We start from the raw sequence: 25255 nt of genomic DNA on the forward strand, positions 1-25255 counted from the left end.
GCTCCCCTAAACCTGTCAAACCAAAGCCCTGGGTGATTGCTTCAACCCATACAATGGTTTCTTCAGCTAAACTTTTCCTTCATCAATACCACTGTAGAAACCTTCTGGTAGGTCCATATAGATTTCCTCCTGCAAATCTAATTGAGGAGGGCATTTCTAACATCAAGCTGGAAAAGAGGCCAAGAATAATTTGTAGCTAGAGAGATAAGGACCCGAACTGTGTTCATCTTTGTCACAGGATCAAAAGTCTCAAAGTAATCCACTCCATAAGTTTGTGTATACCCCTTTGTAACCAATCTCGCCTCATATCTTTGTATACTACCATAAGCCTTATATTTCATCGTGAAGATCCATCTGCACTCTATAGTTTCCTTGTTAGTAGGCAAATTAACCATCTCCCAAGTTTGATTTTTAACCAAAGCTTCCATTTCCTCATGCATGGTTGCTTGCCACTTAGGTTCAGAGAGAGCTTCACTAACATTCTTGGGTATAGACACAAAATCAAGGTTCTGGACCCCAATAATAGAGAAGTTTGAAAAGAGATTAGCTGTGTGGAAGAAAAATTACATCTCTTTGGGTGGGAGGATCACTTTGATAAGAGATACCCAACCTACCTACTTACTACCTCTTTGTCTTTAGGATACCATCTAGGGAAGTGAAGAAACTAGAAAAATTGATGAGAGATTTCCTTTGGGAACCATGAGAAGGTAAAAAAGACCACTAATCAGTTGGGAGGTTGTGGGTAGAAGCAAAGAGGAAGGAGGATTAGGGCTCGAGAATGTGCTTAAAAAGAATTCAGCTTTGTTAGGGAAGTGGTTGTGGAGGTGGCCTATGGAGCGAGATAGGTTGTGGCATGAAGTGGTGAAGAGTATTCATGGATGCTCAGAGAGTGGATGGGATGCTTGTGCTTCAAGGAGGGCTAACCTAGCAACACCATGGAAAGCAATTCACAAAATTCTTCCTCTGTTCCTCAGTTGTATTAGGTATTATGCTTGTTCTGATAATTCTATTTGGTTTTGGGAGGACATTTGGGTTGGAGATCTTCTCCTAAAAGACCTTTTTCCATCCTTGTACTCTGTTTCTTTGTATTAAAAAGAGGTGATTTCAAAATTCCTTCTTTCAATTTTAAATTTGTCATCTTTGTCTTGGGATTTTAGTTTCTATAGAGGGTTAAGGGAGGATGAAGTTGATTGTTTGTCTGCTCTTCTTGGTCTCCTTGATAAGGTTTGGTTGGATCCTTTGAAGCCTGATAAGAGGATTTGGGCCATTCACCCTAGTGTTTCTTTTTCTTGTGGTTCCTTTTTTAATTTCTTGTGCCAAACCTCCTCTCAACAAACTTTCCATTCCAAAGAAGTCTGATGTAGGCCGGCTCCCCCCAAGGTTATGGCTTTGTGTTGGGAAGTGTGGCATGGTAAAGTAAGCACAATGGATAACCTACAAAAGAGAAGACCTTTCCTATGTATTTCTCCAAACTAGTGCACTCTTTGTAGATCTAATGGTGAGGACTATTTGAAAGAATGGTAGGATCCATCTAATGGATGCCATAAAGGTTGCGGAATGGGTGGGCGAATTTCAAAAATTTCCTACCTTCTCTCAACTGGGAATCATATTCCCTAAATTTAGAATACAATATTCAAGGATCCTACTTGAACCATAATCAAACCAGATCTGTACCAAAAGATAAATGGGAGGAATATACCTGATCCGGAGAAGCAGTATCTCCCAAAGTTGGTGTTCACGCCCAAAGAATGCTCCAAGATCCGTTCCTGCTGAAGATGACACAGCTGTGAATGGAACAGAACCAGCAGGGTGCGTCCTACACACTGGATCCTTCACAAGAATCCTCTGGAAGTATTAAACACTGAATCTTTTTCAGTCTTTTTTGCAAGACTGATGTCAAGAACAGATTTCTTGACTTTCTTTTCTGCAAAGATCTAATCTTGCAATGGCAGATGGCGGCGACAGGAGGAGATTTCCAAAACGAAAAAGGCTGAACTGCTTTTTCTGTTTTTTTTTTTTTGGAGAGTATGAATCAGATCTGATCTGAATTCGCAGGAGATATCCTATACCTCTTCAAGGTGGTTCGAAATCTCCTCCTTCTTGATTAAGAAACCTCCTTTTTAGGAGTTATCCCAATCCAAATCAGTATTTGGATAGGGGATAATCTTAATCCTTTTTGCAGATAGAGTTAGCTTACTCCTGATCTTATCAGGAGGTTACCAGATTCAAATCTAATTTGAATTTGGTCTCTAAGAGTGGATAAGGCTAAAGGCCCAATCCTTTTACTAACTTTAATCTCAAATTCGCCCCAAGGATGGGTGATCATATCAGCCCACCTCGAAATGGGCTTTTGGCCCATTAAGTGTTCAGTGTCTAATTACTTTCCAATCTGCTGCCCAGTTGGGCTTCTTTGTATGGCGTGAGACCCAAGCATTGATCTACACACCAGCCACATGGGTTCGGCCCAGCCTCTAAAACAAGGCCCAGCCGAATTCACTGAAAAACTCAATGAACCCCTTGAGTCCATCATATGGACCCTATGGGCCCAACACTTACATTAAGTGGTCCCTGGGCCAAGCCATCTTATAAAAACCCAGGGACTGTGGGCAGGTGCAAAATTATCCCATCAGGTATTATCCTCAATGGTCTTACACTTAACCTCTCAGCCCTTAATGATCAAGCACTGCCCGACAAGAGAGGACCTCTCCCTCGGCTGCAAGGAACAGTGCCGCACTCTCCTCTCACATGGATCCCAGGAATTAAAACCATTTGCAAACAATTCGAAACCGTACATATATATATAAATATATTAATTTTGCAAAACAAAATTCCAACGATTGAAATCAACTGCCGGCAGTTTGGTTTCCATCAGAGAGAGTGCATTCCCGATCATTACCCTTTGTCCGACAAAGTGGCTGATTCTGTCACTATGATCACCCACTCAGATGAATTCTCAAACTGCCCCAACATACCCAGGTTTTGATCCTCGCTAAGGATCTCACTGATTGGCATATCAAAGGCGGCCTGATCCAACACCTAGTGAAATGTCATAATCGAGTCTAGGGGTCAGGTGTAACTTTCCAGTTTTGCCCATCTATCTCCAAGGTCCAGGGCAATACTAGAAATCTGGTCCGGTTCAAGGATTCAAGTAATCCCATACTGCATGTGCCTCGGGTCTTACCCTGATGGCTGAGACAGGCCATCCCAACACTTGGTGGCACACCAGTATCAGCCTTGGCAGGATAAATCTCCCCAGACTTATCCAACGGCTGTGAACATTTAAAACTAACATGAGTCTCTATAAATGTCCAGTTTTAGGGTTTTACACAGAATTAAACCAAACAACATGAATCAAACATGCACTTTACCTCTTGCTGAGAGAAAGAATTGCCATCTCTTTGAAACAACAAGATCCCTAATGCATAACATGCATGTTCCCAAACATTTTTGGAGTGATGCAGTGCTTACCTCTTGTTTTCTGATTAATCGGATGCCCACGTTCATCCTTGATGGTCAGTCTCCGTTTCAGGTCTTGTTTCCCTCTTTGTCTCCGTTCCCTCTTACGCCGAGAGTTTTTGGGTGTGTGTGTTTTGTCCATAATCTGGGTCCTGGGAACGAGAAGTTTGATGCCCGTTCTCTCAAGTGCATCTTCCTTGGCTATTCTCGGATCCAAAAAGGGTATAGGTGTTACCATCCTAGTTCTTGACGGTCCTTTGTGTGTGCTGATGTCAGTTTCTTTGAGTCTACTCCGTTCTTTTTGGGGTCTGGTGATGCTTCTTCCTCCTCATCACCTCCTCCCCTTCCACTTCCCGTTGTCGATCCTCCTCCCTTTGTTCCAGTTGTGACCAAATCCTTGCCTCCGGTGCCACCACCTGTTGAACGCCCACCTATCCGTCATGTGTATACACATCGCCCACGTGCACCGGCTACTCCTCCTGCTACATCTCCGTCGACGGATCCAGCACCAGAACCCCACTTGGCATCTGAGATTGATCTAACCATTGTTTTGCGGAAAGGTAAACGTACTTGCACCCTTCATCCCATTTCTAATTATGTTTCTCTTACTCACCTTTCCGCTTCCCATCGCCAGTTTGTTACCTTGTTATCATCAGTTATTGTTCCTAAAGATGTCCAGGAAGCCCTTGCCTCTCCAAGGTGGTGCCGTGCCATGGAAGAAGAACTCTCTGCCCTTCATCATAATCATACTTGGGACCTCGTTGCTCTTCCTCCTGGGAAGCAAGCTGTTGGTTGTAAGTGGGTTTATACGGTTAAGTATCTACCTGATGGTAGTGTTGAACGCCTGAAAGCGCAATTAATTGCAAAAGGGTACTCCCAAACCTATGGCATTGACTACACAGAGACCTTCTCACCGGTTGCTAAGATAGGGTCAGTTCGTGTTGCAATCTCTCTTGCAGCCATGTATGAGTGGCCACTATATCAGCTTGATATCAAGAATGCCTTTTTGCATGGTGACTTACTCAAGGAGGTCTACATGGAGCAACCTCCAGGGTTTGTTGCTCAGGGGGAGGATGGTAAGGTGTGCAGACTAAGGAAGGCTATATATGGGCTTAAACAGTCTCCTCGAGCATGGTAGGTTAGTGAGATGGTAAAGAAGTTTGGCATGAAACAGTGCAAAGTTGACCATTTTGTATTTAGTCATGACTCTCCGGGAGGAAAAATACTGTTGGTGGTGTATATAGATGATATTGTTATTACTGGGAATGATAACATTGGTATTGATAGGATGAAGACTTATCTACAGGATCACTTTCAGACAAAGGATCTGGGTAAACAGAAATACTTCTTGGGATAGAGGTAGCGAGATCCAAGTATGGGATTAACCTGTGCTAGAGGAAGTATGTGCTTGATTTGCTGGAAGAAACATGCTTGTTGGGTGCCAACCAGCTGAAACACCCATGGACACAAATACCAAGCTAAGCAGTGATATGGGTGAAGTGTTTGAAGACCCTGGCAGATACCGACGACTTGTGGGCAAACTGAACTACCTAACCATTACCAGACCAGACATCTCATTTGCAGTTAGTGTGGTAAGCCAGTTCATGCAAAAACCTTTGACTCCTCATTGGAATGCAATTCTAAGAATTGTGAAGTATCTAAAAGGGGCCCCAGGTCGCGGTCTGATATACAAGAGTGGGGGAAAACTTGAAATAGAAGGGTATTCTGATGCTGATTGGGCCGGTTCTATGTCTGATAGGCGGTCTACTACAGGTTATTGCACGTTTCTGGGAGGTAACCTAATGACATGGAAAAGTAAGAAGCAGACGGTTGTGGCAAGAAGCAGTGCAGAGGCAGAATATAGGGCTATGGCGCATACCGCTTGTGAATTAGTGTGGCTAAGGAACCTTCTACAGGAAGTAGGGTACAACATTAACACTCCAATGAAGCTCTATTGTGATAATCAGGCTGCAGTTCATATCTCCTCTAATCTAGTGTTTCATGAAAGAACCAAGCACATTGAGGTTGACTGTCACTTTGTGAGGGAGAAGGTGCTGAATGGAGAGCTAGACACTACACATGTTAATACCGGAAATCAGTGGGCTGACTTATTTACAAAAGGCTTGATTCGGGGAAGAGTGGACTACATATGTAACAAGCTGGGAGAAGTAAGGGGTATTTCTGTCTTTATACCTTGATTGATGTTGCTGATCTGTAATGTTGTGTTGAAACATGTGCTCTTAACTTAATTAAGGGCACATAGGTCTTTTTAGTTATGTTTTAATAATAATATAAATACTTACTGGCAGACTGGGAGAAGTTAGGTTGACTCTTTCTTCTTCTTCTACATAGGTTGCTAGAATTCTGTCTTTTGCGCATTCAAATTAGGGTTTCTCTTGGGTTTCTTAGCTGTGAGTTGGAGACTGGGAAAAGGGCTGAAAAGGAGTGATCGCCCTCTTCCCTAGGAGGTTCCTACCTCCGATTGTGTCGTTGAGATGGTATCAGAGCCACTTTGACCAAGTGGTCTAGTGTTCGATTCTCGTCACCCCCATTATAATAAATTAAGTTTCAGCACAAGGTATGGGTGGGCCTGTGCTATCCACGCTTCAAGCCCAATGCGCTTTCGTGTGAGGGGGCATGTTAGAGAATAAAACCTATTGAAGGGCCTCACTTAACAACTTAAGCTTTTAGGTTGAATGGTTCTTTGAGAACAAGGAACAAACAGGGAAACATTGTTCTGGGTGCAACAGTAATTTGTGTTTTTTTAACAGTCATGCACTTTTTAATATAGTTTTTGTTTTTTCTATATGGAGAGGCAACACCTCGTGCCTCTCTAAGGGGTTTTCATGTAACGGATCTATGAATTAATGGAATATGATTCTTTACTTATAAAAAGAAAGTTGTGATGTAGTATGTAGTGGTTGAGGCAAAGAGCCAGGTGAAGGAGCAAGAACTGGAAGTGGAACTAGGATAGGAGCACAATGCTTTCTCTCGCCTCAAAAACACTCCCCCTGAGAAGAAACACGAAGAAAGAATGGAGTGGTCTCAAAAAAAGTAACATCCGTAGTGATAAACTGGTTCCCTGACAATGGGTCATGACAACAATACCCTTTTTGGTTCTGAGAATAACCAAGGAAAACACATTTTTTTGCTTTGGGATCAGTCTTTGTATGATGAGAACCATGGATATGGATATAAACAAAATTGGTACACCCAAACACCTGCAAAGGAATGTGAAAGCCCTCCCCCTTAGGCAAAAGAAGACTAAATGAGGTCTTAAGCTCAAGGACATGTGATGGCATTCGGTTGATCAAGAAAACAATAGTAGAAATAGCATCCCCCCAAAAATGAATAGGAACCGAAGCATAGATCATAAGACTTTGTGCCACCTCAACAATATGCCTATTTTTCCTCTTAGCTACACCATTTTGTTGTAGTGTGTAGGTACAACTACTTTGATGAATCACCTCATGCTTGGGTTCCACCCCCTAGTGGGTTTGTTAAGGCCTGTTTGTTGTAGTTGCTGACTCTTCTCTTCCAAGAGCAGTTATAAGGCCTGCTTGGGTCCCACTTCCTAGCGGGTTTATTAAGCTGAATTTTGATGGTAGTAGTGAGGGTAATCTGGGCCCTTCAGGTATTGGAGGCATTTTCCGGAACAAGGAGGGAAGAGTTATTGCTCTTTACTCGGGATCAATAGATGTGGGAGACTCCTTGAGGGCAGAAATCTTGGCTGTGATGGAAGGGATCCAAAAAGGTAAGGAGCTGAATATAACAAAATTGATCATAGAAGGGGATTCAAAGCTGGTAGTTAGCTGGCTGTAAAAAGATGAGACTAGTTGGTGGAAATTTGTCAATGAAAGGAGGAAGTTTAAGTTTTTAACTCAAGATATAGAGATCAAGTTGTAGTGGGTTAAAAGGAGTGCCAATGCCTTTGCCGATGTTTTGGCAAAGCAAGGGGTGGGAAGGGATTAACTCTTTCTGGACAGTTCTGTAATTGTTGTATGTTTTTTGTCATCTTGGAGAAGTGTTCACTTGTATCTTCTTCTTTAATTAATGAAAGTTTTTGGTTATTGATAAAAAAAAAAGAATCGCCACATACTCCAGCAAATAGGATGCTAGGTCCTTTTCAAAATATTCCCTAGCATTATATGATATGAAAACTTTAAGTTTCACTTCAAGCTGTTTGAGTACCATTTGATGAAAATGCCGAACCATGGAAGGTACCTCATCACGAGAATGCATCAAATAAATCCAGGAATAACGAGAATAATCATCCATAAACAAAAGAAAATAATGATAACTGCCCATGGAAGGAATAGAGTAGGGTCCCCACACATCAGTATGAACAATAGAAAAATGTGAACAACTTCATTTATTACTTAGAGAAAAAGAATGTCTACAATGTTTCGCAAGCTGACAATTTCACACTCTAGACTAGACAGCTTCACAGGCTTAAACAATTTTAGAAACAAAAGAACACAAAGAACCAAAAGGCACATGCCCAATAACTGATTATACCATAATAAAATTTGACCCAAACACTCTTGACTCAACATTACTACTGCTTGCATGATGACTCTGATGGCTAGGAGGCGCATCCAGAAGGTAGATTTCGTTTGCCTCATGACCACTCCCAATCATCCTTTGTGATCCTAGATCTTGAAAAATATAACGATCAAGAAAAAAGTTGCTGATCAATTTAAGGACTTAGTCAAGCTACTAATATATAAAATATTAGCATGCAACTTTATAAGACAGAATGACAGATGGTAATGTAATGGTATGAGACACCTTCACAGTGCTTTTTCCTGTTATGGGTGTATGAGAGCCATCAACAATAGTAAGTTTATCTTTACTAGAGCACAAATGGTAAGAAGAGAAATAGGTGGAATCACTAGTCGTGTTCAGAAGCTCCCAAGTCTATAATTTCGGGAGGTTTCCCCTTGAAGTGGAAACATGATTAGCAGTGGCATATGAACAACCTATATGTGCAAGAGAAGTAGAGTATCCTTCTCTAGAAGTTCCACCACCCTACTGGCCTCTTGATGGACTACTAGTATTGGCTGTATCCCTTTGACTAAGTTCACATATTTCTCTAGTTCAGTTCTAACTGTAGCTGCCACAATAGACTCCAAAGAAACCATAGAAAAAGGTCCCGAGGATTCATCTTTCACTGCCACATTTGCATTCCCCTTCTTGTTCTCAAGTTGGGTTGGAATAAGATGAGGATAAAACTTTCAACAAGTATCCTGGGTATTGAGTTTTGGGCTTATATAACATGTTTTTTCTTTAAATAGCATAGTTAGGGAGTTATTGGGCCTTAGGCCCATTAATTTATGTTTTAGGTTCTCACAAGTAGCTTACTTACTAAGGGCATACTTGTCTTTGTACTCTCTTTTATTCATGAGTACATAATCTAATGAAAGGGGTGGCCAGACCTAATTCTGAGCTTCTCCCGTTCTCTTCTATCTCTCTTCTCTCTCTTTCTCAGCTGAAACCTTTTCTCTTTCTTTTCTTCTTTCTTCTACAGTTTTTATATCAAAACAGGTTGTCCAAACTTTTCTACTCTGGGTATGCTTAGGCCTCTTGCAGTGGTCACAAAACAGGTTCTTCTTGTCCTCCTTTTTATTCTCACCACTCTTAGCAGATTTTGGCTTAGTAACATTAACCATGGCTGAATTCTCAACAGAAGACTGTTTAATCATCACAATCCTCCTGGTCTCCTCTGTAGACACAAGGGCATACGCTTGAGAGATAGTAACATTGTCACAAGATAGTATATGCTATCTAGCAATATCATACTTTGGATTGATTTATTAAAAAAATATCATAATCTGGATTGAGGCCAGTCAAGAAGTCAAAAACTCTATTATTTTCGACCAACTTCTGATAAGTCACTGCATCTTTTGTGCTCTCCCACTCAACTGTCTCTAAGTGATCTATCTCCTGCCACAGTGACTTTGGTGTAGAAAAATATATAGCCAGAGGTTTGTCTCCTTGCTTTGTACCAATCACTTGATTCCTATGCATGGGCCACATTTTGATTCTGTGAATATGTTTCTCTAGCTCCATCCCAAATCTCCTTAGCAGTATTTGCCCATAAAAAACTTTTACTAATATATGGTACATAGAGTTACATAGCTAAGTCATCACCATATAATTTTCTTGAGTCCATTTAGCATGAGAGGCATCCATTTTCTTAGGTTTCTTGGTATCCCCAGTAATGTATCCCAACTTCCCATGTGCACCAATGGTCATACGAGCAGATTAGGACCATTCTACATAATTTGTACCATCTAATGTCACAGTAGTGATTATTCAAGCACTCTGGGTGTCACCAATGCCTCCAGAGCCATCCCAGGATCACAATATGACTTCTGAGCAAACCAACTAGCACCCACGGTACTTCAAACAACCAAAAACATCAACAGACAGCAATACAAAACTCCTTAGACCCAAACAATATAGTCTAAGGTCAAAAACTAGTAACCCTGGGACCGTCTTGGGATCCCTGTGGAGGGGAGATTAGCTAGTTGATCTCTCCAGAAACTGTTCTAAACCAAATTGATCTCCTTTAGAAGTGCAAATACACTATCTGAAACACAAAAAACTGACCTGGGGCAAGAATGGAGGAAGTCGACAATTCCTGGGCTCTTCCGGGTCTGATAGAAATTGTAGAACAGAAAGTTGATCTCACTAGATGCAACAGAATATACTCCAGGATGAATCACCCTCAATAAAAAAGCATCACCAGGAACTGCCATACTCCAAGAATGAAAAAAAAAACCTAGCTGAGACCTTGTAGGGCACTTTCTTTGATACCAAGTGGCAATCAGAAACAAAAGAAAAATAAGAGAAAGAAAAGAAAAAGGGGTAGAAAGTTCTTGGAGAAGAAGAGAAAGAGGAAAGAAGAAGATGGGAGAAGAAAGGGGTGCCAAAAAGTGTTCTGGTTGCCCTGCTCACTTGTATTTATATTTAAAAAATACTGTGTACAAAGACCATAATGACCCCGCTAAGGCATCCATAACAGGAACCACCATAAATAAATAGAAATATTAATAAATCAAGGCAACTAACATAAACTGTGAACAGAAATTACAAAACTTTTTTAGGGTATTTTAGCTGTCAGAATTCATGCTTCCTAGGGGATGATTATTGCCTATAGCTATGCATTTTTGGGCCCCATTGATTCCCGTTGATCAACAATCCAATGTTTTCTTTTTGGTAACTGTCCCATTGGTAAATTGCTTTTCCCATGGATATCACTGAGGTGGGTAAGTAACTTTCCCACTTTGGGGGAAAATTGCCAAAACATTATGGGACAAAACTGCCCTTCTAATAATGAAAATTTAACGGTAAACATGGTCAAGTGTTTAACATACCTGGGAAACACTTTTGATCAAAAGCACATGGGTAAATACACTTACCCAGGTAAATGACTTGCCAAAAAAATGTAGGGGCCTTGGTGGTAAACCCACCCTTGTTAGTTTGAGCTAGCCATTAGTGAACCAAAAATGAGTTCTTTCTCCCTTCTCTTTTGAAGATTTAGTATATAGTAACAACAAAACATTAATATATCAAGTTATCCCATATGAAATTTGACTTTAAAAAAGATAGATTCTTAGCATTTTCCGCCCCTTTATCGTATATGCTTAACTCACATTAGTTCTTTTCATTAACATTTCATCATGGATATGTGGATTCAGTAAGGTAATTCTGCACAAATATGCCTAAACCCACAGATAGTATGTTCCATATCCCATATGTGTGGGTGTTGGTACTGACTACTGATCAGCTTGTGTTCCTATCTATGAACATAGATTTCATGATCTAACAACACTATGAAAAAGTGTATTACCTTGTCCTTAACAATTGTCATGCAATTCATCACTTATTGTTCTTATCTGTAGAGCCTTGCTGCTTGAATTTGGAACTTAAGCCTCATATATGTTTTATTTCAGATAAATGCTTCTTCAACTGATGATGGGTTAAATCTTTATGATTCTGGCCATCGCTTTGAACATCTTCAGCTTTTGCTGGTTCTTCTCCGTTCACTTCCATATGCATCTAGGTCATTTCAAATCCGGGCGATACAGGTATAGCGTTCATGCCCTTCCCATGCTCTAGTCCACAAGTTCTGTTCATAGCATGTTTTGTTAATCTGCAATCTTTTTCTTACTTGCATTGTTATGGTCATAAGGAACTTTTAGATGTGTGCAGCCCATTGTTTTTCCTGACGTGTTTTCATTTTGATCCTTGTCTAGCTTGAATTTCCATGTATACCACCATTCCTTGTTGTAATTTGGGTCACATGGTAATGTGTAGTTAATGCTAAAGAGATATATGATTATATTTAACAATTTGCAAAGATATTAGTCCTCTAAGATGGAAAATTCATTCACTTATTATGCGAGTTAATTGTATCAGTATCTGACATTCAGGAAATCTAAACAGGGTCATTTCTTAGAATGCTGAATTGGAACTATGGCATGCTTGATATTTTAAAGTTCTCTTAAACAATTATAGTAAGAAATAAAATGCGTTTAAAGTATATGCATCTGGGAAGCATATACTTATAAGGCTCTTTAGTAGTATGGCTGCATCTAGGAAGTAAGATCGGTACTTCACCTATGCTAACTGCTTGTCGTTGTTTTGTACTATGATTCACTTCAACGGTTCAATTTGAATCCATTATGGTTTGGGTATTGTTTCTTGTCAAGCCATGATCCCTAGCAACTGAGAAATTCAAGGAGTAGGGACAATCACCTTCAATTTTGTTTCACTGCCCAAATCCTAAATTCATCATTTGCCATGATTTTGTTTTCCGGTTCAAATGGTGTGATGAAGAACACAGAATACAAGGTCCATTGTTCAATTTGATCCTTAGGATAAATGTAACAACCAATAAGGCTGGATAGAAATTTGAAAATTTAGGACCAACAATGTAACAGCAAGCACCTATAAATAGATCAGTGAAAGGTAAGGCTAAAGAGACGATTAGAATGATAAAGGAGACAAAAGATGATTTTGGATTAAAGCTTATTAAAAAGGGACTGTTATAAGTACAAAAAGGGGCTTTCACCACTTTTCAAAAAATGTGCAAACTATGGTCTATAAAAAATGAATCAAGGTGGGTTAGATATGAAATAGCATGAAACAAGATGAAAGACTATGAAAGACAATGAGCAGGATGGGCCCATTCAACTTTGTTGACACCCTTAGTAAATATTGTTATCTAGCTGTCCAATAAAGTGCTTGTCAACCTCAGTATGTTTGGTACCGTTATTTTAAACAAGGTTATGGGTTATATTAATAGCTAATTGATTATCATAATAAAGCTTCATTGGCTTATCATGGTCAATCCCCAACCATTCTAACAAAGACTGAACGCATAACATCTTTCAAATTCCATATGCCATGGCTTGATACTCTGTTTAAGCACATGAGTTAGCAACAATGGTGAATGGACTGCTGCTTGCTTCTCCACGAGCCAAGATTATGCAACTAGAGTGTTGTAGCCAGATGTAGATCTTCTGTCTTCTATAAATCTTTTTCCAGTTTGCATCACCAAACCTTTCTATTTTTATGTGCCCATCATCTGAGAACAAAATACCCTTGCCTGGTTTTCCCTTCAAATATTCAAGCACTCACTTTGCTGCAGCTAGATGTGGTATCTGTCTAGGTAAGTGCATGTACCGGTTTATGATACTGCAAGAGAGATGTCTGGCTGGGTTATACACAAGTATAACAATAGGTCTGTCAATAGGTAACCTGATTTGTGATTATGATAAATAGGTATGTCAACAAGTTTCACACCTAGCTTACCTGGATCCTTTAACAAATCCAACACATACTTTCTCTAGGAGAAGAATATACCATGTGTAGATAATCTCTTGATACTTAGGAAATTCTTGAGTCCTCCTTGGTCTTTATTTTGAATTCATTTCTAATAAACCACTTTAATTGCTGAATCCTAGTCATATACTCATATTGTTCCTTGTTACAACTATATTATACGACCAATGTAGTGAGAGAACAACCCTTCCTCTTGATAAACAAGGTATGATTTGACTAGGTCTCTGTGAATCAACTTGTACTAAAACACCTCAGGATTTGTAAAACCAAACTCTAGGTGATTGCTTAAGTCCATATAAGGACTTTCTGAGCCTATAAACTTTGCCACTCTTTTCATCAAATAGAATTTAGGAGGAAAATCCATGCATACCTCATCAGACCCATGCGTACCTCATCATTGGGTATCACCAGCACTACCCAATGTAACTCCAATTAATATTGTCAAAATCTTTCAATTTATGATATGATTCATGATTTGAATCATTAATCCCAAGGGTTTCAATTCAAATCTTATTTTTGAATCCTTTTCTACAAAAAAACTTATGATTTTTGTTTTTTTTTTTTTTTTTTTTTGATAAAGGTAAGGTAAAATTTTATTCAAAGAAGCCTGAAATGGCAGGTTACAACCAAGGTCCCTGGGACAAGGAGCCAAATTCACTTAACATCCACAATACATCATAACTCAAGAAAAATCCTAGATCTCAACTGAGAACGGAGGAAAGAAGTTTGAATGCCCTTAGCCGCAGCCACCCAGGAAATGAGCTTGCCGAAAGCAAAGGCAATCCTATGATTTGATTCATAAATCTTACACTTTATATGATTTCTACAATTCACTACGTTTCAAATAAATTCAGTTAAGATTTAAGAATTAGTTCTCTACTTTGTCTTTTTTTTTTTGTTTGTATTTAGTTTTGCCAAGGGAAACTTTTTTTTAAACCCTTAATTAGAAAATGATTTATTTACATTATGTAAGACTAGATATTGAGTTTATTTTCCATCATATGTAGGCTAAAGGGCCATGGTCAGTGGATATTTCTTTTTGATGAATAGTCAGTGGATTTTTTTTAAAGTGTAATGAAGAAAAAATTTATTAAAAATAAAACAGGTACAATCTGTTCAGGTGTCAGGATGACACCCCACTACAACAATAATATTAGTACATCAGTCAAGACTGAAGTGATTCACATTACAAGCTTGAATCTCAAGAATTTCCCACAAATTCTCGGCAAAGTCTGAAGGACTGATTTGTTTGACTTTCAAATAAAATTTGATTATATCATCTTAGGATTCTATTGTTTTAGGTACATATATGGTAGATATGGATTAAAAATAGGGTAAAGTCACTATCCTATATATATTTAGCCTTTATATATATCTATATCTAATTTTTTGACAAGTTTGCGAAAAATAGAAATAATCTTATATTTACAATATGATTCACGATTCGATTCAATTCAATTTTCTGTACGATTTACAATACAGTTACGATTTTCAAAACATTGACCCTAACCTCAACACCTTACTTCCAGTCACTTCCAATAGGGTCCATTGAACCAGAGTAACTTCAAATAATATTATTTGGTTGTTAACAAGTCAACATATACTCAATCTTGGTTTACAATCAGTGTTCCAACAAATTTACAAAGGTAAAATCCATCGTGGTGCCAAAAATAGAGGGGGAGAAAGTTGAGCTACTTACTCTAGGAGCCTCTGAACTCTTCCAAAGAGCAACTTCCCTCTATTGGAATGTCGGAGGGAATAATCCAACTTCTTTGGGTCTTCAATAGAATAGTTTTCTGGTTCTATGATTTTTGTTCTATTATTTTGGGATAAATCTCTGAGATACTTCTCAGGCACCAAATGAAACTCAAAAAGTCTCCAAGGTGCTCATGAATGTATTGGTCAGTCTTCTTAATTCCTCATGCAACCTGCTGATCCTAGTATTGCATGGGTTTCACCCCAGGAAAAACATTGCTTGCTCTATTGGGTTAGTAGGGGAGAACTATATTGGGCTAATTTTTAAATGGGAACCTGACACACTATTGGGTTAAGTCGTAAAGTGGGAACCTGTTTGTGGAGTGGTAGGTATCCTACCACTCAGTGTCTCTTGTAAACCCATTTATACTTATTTAATAAAATTTTGAGTTACTTATAAAAAAAACGTAGGTTGCTATCATACCAACTTGCCTTGTTTAATCCAATAAAATAGTGAAAATAATTGGAAATATGTTGATTGAAGTGAGATTAATCAATATAATGAATGGGGAATGGTATAGGAAAGAAGAGAGAAAGATGAGAAGAGAAATCAGTTGTGGGAGAAAACTATCATGGGGGTTGTGTGCCCCAGTCTATTCACCATATTAGAGTGATTAGACAGATCCGTCCCTAAGTGGACAGAAACAATAAAGAATAGTAAAGAACAAATAGAAGACAGCCCATCAAGGACCAGTTGGCAAATCACGACTGTAATCCAATTCTTGATGCAGATTCAATGAGAAAAAATACCATAAAAGAAGAAAGAAAGAAGAGAGGAGAGAAGAGAAGAGAAGAAAGAAGAGAAAGATGAGAGAGAGTGTCGGCTTTAGTTTCCGCCCCACTCAGCTATTTATAATGACATCAAAATATAAGACATCAATTACATTAATACCCCTATTGCTTACACAAGCAAATAACTAACAAAACTAACACTGCTAAAAGCAGCCTAACAACAAATATAAAGTAGGAACTAACTAATAGCAGCAGTGGGGACCACAATAAATAAAATTGCAACAATATAACATCACTAATTATTGCTCTACATCTCTACACTCCCCCTCATGTTGGGAATAGATATTTATCATTCCCAACTTTCGTAAATCTGTTTCCAATTTGGTCCTTGTAATTGCCTTGGTGAAGAGATCAGCAAGCTGCACATTGGATGCAATATATGGAAGACACACTTCTTAAGAGGCAACTCTCTCTCTTGTAAAGTGTCGATCCACCTCAATATGTTTAGTTGTCATGCTGTGCCGGATTGTGAGCAATGTTAATAGCAGCCTAATTATCACAATATAGCATCAGGGGCTTCTCATAAGCAATTCCCAGTTCCTCAAACAAGGACCTCAACCATAACACTTTAGCCACACCATGTGCCATAGATCTGTGTTCTTCTTCAGCATTGGAACGTGTTACAACATTTTGTTTCTTACTCTTCTTCTTACTTAATTATCAAAAAAAAAAAACATTTTGTTTCTTACTTCTCCAAGAGATAAGGTTGCCTCTTACAAAGGCACAATACCCAGAACTAGACCTCCTGTCATCAACACACCCAGCCCAATCAGCATCTATGTAGACTTCTATCTTCATGTGACCATTATTTTTGAAGAGTATGCCTCTGATTGGACAACTCTTTAGGTAAGCAAGGACTCTCTCAATTGCAAGAAGGTGAGTGGTTTTGGGGGAATGCATGTATTGGCTAACTACACTGACTGCATAAGGAATGTATGGTCGGGTGAGGCAAAGATAAAGTAGTTTCCCAACCAGCCTCTGAAACATAACCTTGTCTTCAAGGGGCTCTCCACCTTCAGTTCTTATCTTGTGGTTTTGTTCAGTAGGTGTGTCAGCAGGTTTGACACCTAGCTTCCCAGTTTCCTCTAGAAGATCAAGAACATACTTCCTTTGGGAGACAAAAATCCCATGTTTGGACCGGGCTACTTAAATACCCAAGAAATAACGTAGTTCTCCCAAATCTTTGACTTCAAATTCTTGGTGAAGCAATTGTTTAAGAGAGTCAATCTCATGGGTATCACTCCCTGTCACCACAATATCATCCACTTAAACAACAAGTAGAGCCAAGGAGGAGTCTGATTTCTTAATGAAAAGAGTGTTATCTGATTGGGCTTGGACATAGCCAAATTTTTCAAGAGCTAGTCTAAATCTACCAAACCATGCTCTTAGTGATTGTTTCAATCCATATAAGGCTTTATTCAACTGACAGGCCTTTTTCCTTGCTTCTATACTGTAGAGTCCAGGAGGTAACTCCATGTACACCTCCTCTTGCAAATCACCATTGAGGAAGGCATTTTTAACATCCATTTGGAACAATGGCCATGAGAAATTTGCTGCAATAGACAATAAACCTTTAATAGTGTTCATCTTGGCTACCGATGTAAAAGTCCCAAGTGGTCTATGCCATAAGTCCGTGTAAACTCCTTTACAACTAATTTGGCCTTATACCTCTCAACAGAGCTATCAACATTATGTTTCACCATAAACACCCATCTACGCCCAATCGGTTTCTTCCCTTTTGGTTGATCAACTAATTCCCATGTATTGTTTTTGAGAAGGGCATCAATTTCTATTTTCATGGCATCCTTTCACTCAGGTATTGACAAGGTTTATTGCACTGTCCTAGGAATGGGAATAACAAAGATAGATGCCAAAAAGGACTTATAGGATGGAGACAAATGAGCACAAGCCAGAAACTGAGAAATACAATGTGCTGTAGATGAAGTACAACGGTGTTTCCCTTTGTGGACAACAATTGGAAGACCAAGATCATCAAAGGAGGAGAAGGCTCAGTAATGGGAGGCATCTCATTAGGCTCAGTGATGGGAGGTATCTCATTTGTAGTAGGATGTGAGGGAGTTGTGGTATTTGGATCTGGAGCCGCAGAGGAAACTGGAGTTGGCTTGGACTGTTGAGGATCGAAATCAACCTGTCTCCATTGCTTGTGAAACACCCTGAACTCCCTACACTTATGAAAACCCTCCTCATTACATTCCCCTTCAGTGTTTGGGACAGGTAAAGGAATTTCTGATGTAGGTGAACCCATCTCACTACTCTCCCCCTGAGAAGAAACTCTATGATAGTAGGGAACATCTTCAGAGAAAGTGACATCCATAGAAACAAACCATTTGCCAAAAGTAGGTTCATAGCAGCAATATCCCTTTTGATTTTGTGCATACCTAAGAAATATGCATTTGGAAGCTTTAGGGTCAAACTTAGAACAACGAGGCCCAAGAATTTGAACAAAACAAGTACATCTAAAGGTTTTAAGGGGAATAGTGAACAAGACCTTATCAGGATATAAGAGGCTGAATGGAATTTTCATATCTAGGACCCGTGAAGGAACTCGGTTGATGAGATACACAGTTGTATGGATATCATTCCTCCAGAAATGTATAGGGAAATTGGAGTTTAGCATAATGCTTCTAGCTACCTCCAATATATGCTTATTCTTCCTCTCAATAACTTCATTTTGCTGAGGTGTATGGGGACAAGTGCTCTGATGAATGACCCCATGGTCAAGGAAATATGAGGCCAAGGGTTTTGCAAAATACTCTTTAGCATTATCTGATTTGAAAACTTTGATTTTGACTCTGAATTGGGTCAGAACCATTTGATGGAAATTCTGAGTCAGAGTAGGGACCTCATCTCGAGAGTGCATAAGATAAACCCATGAAAAATGAGTATAGTCATTAATAAACAACAAAAACTATTGGTATCCCCCCATAGAAGTGATATGATACGGTCCCCAAACATCATTATGCACAATTTCAAAAGGAATAGTACTTTTTTTATTTTTTTATCAACAAAGAAATTTTATTAATAACAGAGGAATATTGGATTACAATAGTTATAGGTTGCAGTAATGCATTAACCCAATCAGCAAACACATACAAATAGTTACAACTCTGCCCAGTGCAAGGTAGATCTATTTGCCCCTATTTTGCTTGGGTATCTGCCAAAATAGTACTTTTTTTATCGCTCAAAGAATAGGTTGTTCTACAACACTTTGCAAGTTCACAACTTTAACATTTTAAACTAGACATTTGGACTGAGTCAAGCAAACCGGGAAACAAACTCTTTAAAGACCTAAAAGGCAGATGACCCAACCGATTATGCCAAAGCATAATCTGACTCACATACTGAGAAACAAGAGACCTTCCAACTTCTTTATCTTCCCCATGCAGACACCCTCCAATCAGGTAGATTCGATTCGTCTCACGGCCAATCCCAATCACCTTCATTGTCTCCAGATCCTGAAAAACACATCGATCAGGGAAAAAGGTTACTAAACAGTTTTGATTTTTCGTAATGCTACCAACTGACAACATATTAGTACTAAGTTTAGGAATATGCAAAGCTGAGGACAAGGAAATGGCATCCAATAGTCTAATGTTTCCCTTCCCAGAGATGGGAGCAAGGGATACATCAGCAATGGATACTCTATCTCTGCTGGAGATAAGCAATAAGTTGTAAATAGAGAAGATAAGCATGTCATGTGGTCAGATGCACCTGAATCTATGACCCAATAAGGTCCATTGTTACCTGGGCTTGAAACATGATATGCTGATGCCTGTGTACCTGAATGAGCAAATGCTGAAGTAGGAGTAGCAGATGTAAACGGTGGCTGAGATGAAGGGGCTGAAGTACCAACTTCTCCTGTAATCTGAAAATTGTTTTCTGCTATGTTTCCAGCCCCCAAAAGACCTTCCCCTGAGTCTTAAACTCAGCTCCTGCCATTTTTGTAATAAGTTTGTCAGGAAAAACCAGTTCTCAGCAAAGGGATCCCCCCCCCCCCCCCCGGGCACCCAAAAAAAATAAATAAATGAATAAAGAAAAAAAAGTTCTCACCCAGGAAAAAGGTTTGGAATGCTGAAACTGATTTAGGAATCACCCAAAAGGTGTTAACAGTCAGGTCTGATCGTAGGGTTAAGAAAAATCCTAGAGAAAACTTTGAGAGAACAGAAACAATTCTCAGCCACACCTTCTAAATAGGTCACAGTCAGGTCTGATCGTGGGGTTAAGAGAAAACCCTAGAGAAAACTCTGAGAAAATAGAGAAAACTTCAGCCGCTCCTAGATAGGTCTAATCTATCTGATTGGTGTCGATCTCAAGGAAAGATAGAAACTTACCAAGAAAAAACTGATCGCCACGTCCAATCTCAGTCTGAACCCTAATCTTGATCTTTCTTGTTCTTCTCTAATTCTTCCTGCTTACCAAACACTCTCCAAGCCTCTACAATCTCTTGGACAACTGCTAAACCCTTCTGGTAACCTCCAAGAATCAGCCGATGGACAGATCTTTCTAAGCTTCGAGCCCTAGGAAGTTCTCATGTGGTTGGCTGGATTAGACACACATGAGAAATCCTCTGATACCAAGTTGGCAAATCAGGAGTCGGGAATGTAATCAGTCCAATTCTTGATGCAAATTCAATGGGAAAAAATATCAGAAAATAAGAAGAAAGAAAGAAGAGAGGAGAGAAGAGAAGAGAGAAGAGAAAGATGAGATATAGAGTGTTGGTTTTAGTTGCCACCCCACTCAGCTATTTATAATAACATCAAAATATAAGACAGCAATTGCATTAATGCCCCTACTGCTTACATAAGCAAATCACTAACAAAACTAACATATCTAATGGCAGCCTAACAACAAATATAAAGTAGGAATTAACTAACGGCAGCAGTGGGGACCACAATAAATAAAACAACAGCAATATAACAGCACTAATTATTGCTCTACATCTCTACAGGACCCAGCCCACAGTATTAGCTAAATAACATATAACACTTCCTAACAATAAAGTGGGAGAGAACTTAAGTAATATAAACAGAACATAAACATGAGTAGAAAGATAATGCTATCCCTAATCTCATGCCTACTAACGGGTATAAATAAGTTAAGACATGGGACAATGCTACTGGTGTCAGTACCAACAACTTCTCTAGGAGTCAACAATTAAAGATGGAGTTATTACTTTTAAATCTTGGAGTCAGCACAAAATTGTAAAATTGTATAATTGTATGATACATTTTTTTAATAGGAAATAGTAACTTTCATTAAATTTGGATAATTGATGAAGGATACACAGGTCCAATCCCATATACTAGGGATTCTGATCCCCCCAAAAGGTTTACTATTACACTCCCCTGTTTGGCTAGAGAGTCAGCCAAACTATTTTCAGACCTTTAACCCATCTATTCATCACTCCAATCTCTCTTGGAATGCTTGTAATCTCCCTCAAGCTCAGCCTATGAGTCCAAATCCCCATAGTACCTGTTTGCAGCCATCCTATAGCAAATTTCGAGTACCCTTCCACTTTAATCTGTTGAAGACCCAACTGTTTTAACAATTTCAGCCCTTGGCGAAGAGCTACTTCAGCCCTTAGGGAGTCGCCCACTCCTTTTGGCACAGAATAGAATGCCACAATTCTTCCTTCCCCATCTCTTATTACACCACCTATGCCCAAAGGACTTGGGTTGCTGGAGGAGCTTCCATCATGTAGAGAGACTGGGCCGAATGGGCCCTAGTATCTATTCTTTTATTCTTGTAGTGTGTTATTTATTTGTTTGTTAATGGGGCTGTTATTTCTTTTTTGTAAGCTTACTTTAAGTTTCTGCTTAGCTGGCCGCCCACTTAAGGGCATACTTGTAATTAGCCTGATGAATGAAGTTTAACAAAAGGATTAGAGAGAGGAGAGAGGAGATTATCAAACTCTTCTTCTTCTTCCTCTTCTTTTCTCCATCTTCTTCCTTTGTACTGCTGTCCCCTACTTTTCTTCTTCTTTTCTCTCTAATTTTAACCAAGTTTATATCAGGTTTAGAGGACTGATTTACATCTCATCAAAGCTTATTCTAAATCTTCAGTTTACTAGTGGAACCCAACTTTCCCGAATGACAGACTTTGGGGATGAAGAATTCACCACTGCAAAGCAATTCTTCATTTCCTTGCAATATCGTCAAAGGATAAATCTTTGAACAAAAAGGTCTTAACTTATGTGCAACCTCAAACGTAATGCCTTCAATTAAATCCTCCCAAGATTTAGCACGTTCTTGGAAGATTATTGTTCCTTTCCTCCCAAAGCACACAAACTATTGCTGCTCTTGTAGCTCTCCACATTACTTTTCCCCTTCTCAATTTTTTTTTCAAGAAATTTGCATAGAAAGACCTGCAACACAAGAAGGGTGTGTCCACCTGTAACCAAAGAGAGAAGAAAACCATTTCCAAATATGAGAAGCAAATGAACAGGAGATTAACAGGTGGGTCACAGTCTCATCACTGTCAAGACAAAGGCAACAAACATTAGGAGGGAGACACCAATTTGCCTCCTCTTGTGCAACAGATCACAAGTGTTGATTGTAGAGAACACTAATGTGGACCCCACTGTTCGTATGTCAGCAATAAGTTATGATTAGGATTAGTTCTTTATGATAAGATTAGGACTAGTCTTTTATAAGATTAGGATTAGTCTTTTTTCAGTTTTATCTTTTCTTATCTTATTTTGCCATGTAAGCAATTCAGTCCTTTTACAAGTATGATACTATGTTTATAAATTTAAGAGGGGGGCGGCTGTTTAAACACATCAACCCAATTCTCTTTTATCAAAATCTCTCTCTCTCTCTCTCTCTCTCTTCTCCATCTTCTTTTTTATTTTTTTCTTCTTCTTTTAAGTGTCTGTTCAATCTTGAGCGACTACTTGGTATCAGAGCATTCGATCTAGGGTTTCTCATGTGGAATTAATTCAGCCGACCACATTAGAATTATTTAGGGCTGAGTTTTTTCATTTGACTGATTCTTGGAGATTACAAGAAGTCTTCAGCAACTGTCCAAGGATTGGAAAGTGCTCCTTGTAATTAGGAAGAATCAGAGAAGAATTAAGTGATCAAGGTTAGGTCTTTGGTCAGGTGCCAATCAGATTTTTTGGTTCTCTCATCAAGATTGAAGTTGGCGATCAAGAGGATTTTTCTCCAAGATCAGTTCTGTTTCAGAAGTTTCTCGGGTTGATCAGAATCAAGATCAGTTTTGAGCAAACTGAAGTTGGCGATCCGAATTTCAGCAAGAATTTTTTGAATCAAGATCAAGTTTTTTTTTTCTCAGAAATTCCTAGGTAAGGTCTTATTCGTTCTTGAGGGCAGCAACAAGGATAGCTTAATTTGTGAGGTACGACTATATAGATTTTTTTTTTCTTTTTCTCTTCTAGGGTTTTAAGAGAAAACCCTAAAATCCAGGGCTGTTACTATCTGGATAAGAGATTAGACTTGTTTTTAAGTTTGGCCGCTATCAGATTTCTGTTCTCTGATCTTTGTTTTTGGAGTTTTGTACCCGGTCCAACTGCTATTAGATCTCAGATTTAGTAGGCTGATTGATACAGTGATACAGTGAATTGGAAATTTTTTTCTCTCTGAATCTGATTTTTGCTTCTAGACCTACTGTCGCTAGTTTTTTCAGACACAGTAGGCTGATTGTTACAGTAAATAGAAGGTGTTTTTTGCTTAACCCCTAACCAAGAATGGAGTTCAAGCACCAAGGGGAGGGCGTGTTTGGGATTGGTTCAGGTGGCATGACTGAAAACACCTTCCAGATTACAACTGTAAAGTTTGATGGCTTAAACTACTTAGAGTGGGCCCAATCAGCCATGATGGCCATTGGGGGAAGAGGAAAACTGAACTATTTGTTGGGAGATGTGAAGGAACCAAATAAGGAGGATCCCACTTATGCTAAGTGGATTCAGGAAAATTATTTAGTGATGACATGGCTGTGCAATTCCATGCAGCCACACATCAGCCGAAATTACTTATGGGCAAAAACAACTAAAGAAATATGGGATGTTGTGAAAGAAACCTACTCTCAACCCCTTAATGTTGCTAGGGCTTATGAGCTGAAATGTGAGGTTAAAAATCTCAAGCAAGGTGAGAAACAAGTTTTTGTTTATTTTTCAATCTTGAAATCCCTGTGACATGAAATTGACCACCTTGAATCAATTGAATGGGAAAATCAGAAGGATGCACAGATTTACAGAAAGCAGATTGAAACTAATAGTGTTTGAGTTCCTGGCTGGTCTAAATTCGGAATATGATATTGTGAGGCAGCAACTGTTGACAAGAGACAGTGTAACTCTGTCCCAGGCCTATTCCTTAGTGCACAATGAAGAGACTAGGAGAAAAGTTATGCTACAACAACAGCTTTTTGAATAAGCTTTGGCAGCAGCTAAGCCCAAATTTGGTAGTGATAAGGAAAGAGACATGAAGAAGGAAACTAAGAAGGACCTAGTATGTGAGCATTGCAAGAAACCTAAACATACTAAAGAGACATGTTGAAAGTTACATCCACATCTAGTTCCAACAAAATCAGAAACAAAAAGGGGAATGCAAATATGGTTGTTAACACTGATAGTACAACATCATCTAGCACAAGAGGTAATCCTCTAGATACTTTTGCTGCTGCCCGAGATGCTCTAGTTTAGTTGGAAAATGAAGTTGGTAATTCAGCTCCACCTCCTCAGACACCATCTGCACCCCCTACCTCAGCTTTTGCTCATTCATGTAATTGGGCCTTAGCTCACCATGCCTCAGTTATAGGTAATACAGAACATTCATGGATAATAGATTCTGGAGCATCTGACCATCTGATTGGCTTGCCGTCACTATTTATTACCTATCACTTATCTTCAAGTAGAGACAAAGTGTCCATTGCTGATGGCTCTGTCGTTCCTATTTCTGGCAAGGGAGACATCAAGTTGTCTAATGCTATTTCCTTATCTTCGGTTTTGCATGTTCCTAAGCTTAGTACTAACTTGCTTTCAGTTAGTAGCATTACGAAAAACCAGAATTGTTCAGTAACCTTTTTTCCGGATCAATGTGTTTTTCAAGATTTGGAGACAAGGAAGGTGATTGAGACTGGCCAGTGAGGCAAATGGAGTCTATCTGCTTGGAAGGAGTCCTCATTGGGAAGATAGTGAGACTAAGAGGTCTTGTGTTTCTCAGTTTGTTGATCAGGCTATGCTTTCGCATAATAGGATGGGTCATTTATCTTTTCGGGCTTTGAAGAGTTTGTTTCCTAGTTTATTTGAATCTATCCAGATGTCTAGTCTGAAATGTGAGAGTTGTGAACTTGCAAAACACTGCAGGACAACCTATTCATTAAGTAATAATAGAAGTAATATTCCCTTTGAAACTGTGCA

At 39.1% G+C, this 25255-nt stretch overlaps 1 protein-coding gene across 3 annotated transcripts in view; it reads left to right on the forward strand.

Annotated features, from left to right (window-relative positions):
• Positions 1–25255, forward strand: part of LOC148847886 (BEACH domain-containing protein C2-like) — a 117878-nt gene that overhangs the window by 15920 nt on the left and 76703 nt on the right. For all 3 annotated transcript variants that reach the window (XM_088949672.1, XM_088949671.1, XM_088949673.1), the window contains exon 6: positions 11418–11552. In XM_088949672.1, coding sequence (XP_088805798.1) covers positions 11418–11552 — 135 coding nt within the window. The remainder of the gene's footprint in view (positions 1–11417; positions 11553–25255) is intronic.

The sequence above is a fragment of the Nelumbo lutea genome, chromosome 6, assembly GCF_056320005.1.
Source record: "Nelumbo lutea isolate HS-2025 chromosome 6, American lotus-T2T, whole genome shotgun sequence".
NCBI classification, from domain to species: Eukaryota; Viridiplantae; Streptophyta; class Magnoliopsida; order Proteales; family Nelumbonaceae; genus Nelumbo; species Nelumbo lutea.